Source organism: Saccopteryx leptura, chromosome 1 (assembly GCF_036850995.1).
Source record: "Saccopteryx leptura isolate mSacLep1 chromosome 1, mSacLep1_pri_phased_curated, whole genome shotgun sequence".
Classification (NCBI taxonomy): Eukaryota; Metazoa; Chordata; class Mammalia; order Chiroptera; family Emballonuridae; genus Saccopteryx; species Saccopteryx leptura.
In genome coordinates, this window is record NC_089503.1 from 290,148,979 (window position 1) to 290,150,908 (window position 1,930).

Genomic DNA, 1,930 nt, shown 5'->3' on the forward strand with positions numbered 1-1,930 from the left:
GCTTTCATTTGTTGTTCCACTTAATTGTGCATTTATTGGTTGCTTCCATATGTGCCCAGACCCAGAATCCAATCCCCAATTTTGGCGTTTCCAGAGGACGCTCTCACCGACTAAGGACTAAACTAACCGGCCAGGGCAGGCCTAATATATTTTTAAAGATCAAGAGGAACCGATAAAGCCAAATAAAAAGAACCTCGTTATTAATAACTGCTAAGGTCAGCCGGCCCTCCCTACTCCCCGCCCACTACTCCCCGCCCACTACTCCCCGCCCACTACTCCCCGCCCACTACTCCCCGCCCACTACTCCCCGCCCACTACTCCCCGCCCACTACTCCCCGCCCACTACTCCCCGCCCACTACTCCCCGCCCACTACTCCCCGCCCACTACTCCCCGCCCACTACTCCCCGCCCACTACTCCCCGCCCACTACTCCCCGCCCACTACTCCCCGCCCACTACTCCCCGCCCACTACTCCCCGCCCACTACGCTGTCTGACGTCAGTCTGCGCGCCTGCAGGTCACGCAGCCCGCAGCCTCCAGGAGCGATTGCCTGAGAGCACGAGGCCCGGAGCAGCCCGTCAGCCCAGGGACTACTGCCAGCATGGACAAAGCCTGCCAAGCAAACGAAGAACAGCAGCCACAGAGCACGTCCGAGAGGGACGAGGAGCAGAGTACGCCCGAGAGGGACGTGGAGCAGAGCATGCCCGAGAGGGACGAGGAGCAGCCGCAGGCGGAGAACTCGCCGGAAGAGCCGCGTCCAGAGGAGCCATCTTCGGAAGAGCCGCGTCCAGAGGAGCCATCTTCGGAAGAGCAATCCTCCGAGGAGGAGTTCTTTCCCGAGGATATCCTTCCCGAGCTCATTCCTGATCTCCTTCCCGAGCTGCTGGGGCCCGAGTATCACCCCTCGGAGGAGCGCCTTTCTCTGCACGACCTGTTCGCGGCGCGCCCCGCCATGGAGCAGCCTCCCTGCGGAGTGGGGAAGCAGAAGCTGGAAGAAGGAAGCTTTAAGGAAAGGCTGGCTCGCTCTCGTCCGCAGTTTAAAGGGGACATACACGGCAGAAATTTGAGCAACGAGGAGATGATCCAGGTCGCAGAGGAGATGGAAGAGATGAAAAGAGTGCGAAACAAACTGATGATCATGCACTGGAAGGCGAGACGCAACCGTCCGTATCCTCTGTAATGGTGCCCGGCCTTCATGCGGTTTGTCTGACTTCGGTTTTGCCACTTGAATCGTGTGTATTTTCTAGACTCCCGCTCGCCATCTTCTTAATTTTAACTTTTTTTTTTATGGCTTTATTTAAGGTGTTTCGCTTGTAACTGGTGTAAAATTGGACTTCCTTCCCCTTTGTGCAAGTCTCCCTCTTTAAATCATTTGTCTCACCAATTTGCATGAAAAGATGGACGTCATATATTGTGAAGTGAAAAAAGCAATTTTTGAAATGTGTAGTATCCCATCTTTGTAAAAAATGTACATTTATCTCTTAATTTGAAAAGAAAAAGTACATATTTCAAAGGCTTAACGGTGGCTATCTGTGTGATAAGTGCTTTTTTGTTTGCTTTTAATTTTTGCTTTGTGGAACTTAACATTTTTTCAGGACAAGCACATTTTACATGTTTTGCAAAACCCCTCCAATATAATGGGGAAAAGTGTAAAGCAATTTAAATGCTGTCTGTCAGCTTTTAAAGACAATAATGTGGCACTTAATAAAATGCTTGTCAGATAATAGAAGCGCCTGACCTGTGATGGCGCAGTGGATAAAGCGTCCGCTTGGAATGCTGAGGTCCCCGGTTGGAAACCCTGGGCTTGCCTGGTCAAGGCACATATGGGAGTTGATGCTTCCTGCTCCAACCCCCTTCTCTCTTTCTCTCTCCCCTCACCCTCTCTAAAAATGAATAAATAAAATCTAAAAAAAAACCAAAAGAACTTTAAA

At 51.3% G+C, this 1,930-nt stretch overlaps 1 protein-coding gene across 1 annotated transcript; it reads left to right on the plus strand.

The window, feature by feature from the left end:
• The first annotated feature begins 511 nt into the window (after positions 1-511).
• LOC136384991 (transcription elongation factor A protein-like 1) lies at positions 512-1,519 on the plus strand. The gene has a single exon (XM_066355703.1). The coding sequence runs from the start codon at positions 601-603 to the stop codon at positions 1,177-1,179; it is 579 nt and encodes a 192-aa protein (XP_066211800.1). The 5' UTR covers positions 512-600; the 3' UTR covers positions 1,180-1,519.
• The last annotated feature ends 411 nt before the right edge of the window (positions 1,520-1,930 follow it).

Excerpts from the sequence above, each read along its gene's own strand:
- LOC136384991 (XM_066355703.1), top strand. The coding sequence starts at position 601 with ATGGACAAAGCCTGCCAAGCAAACGAAGAACAGCAGCCACAGAGCACG.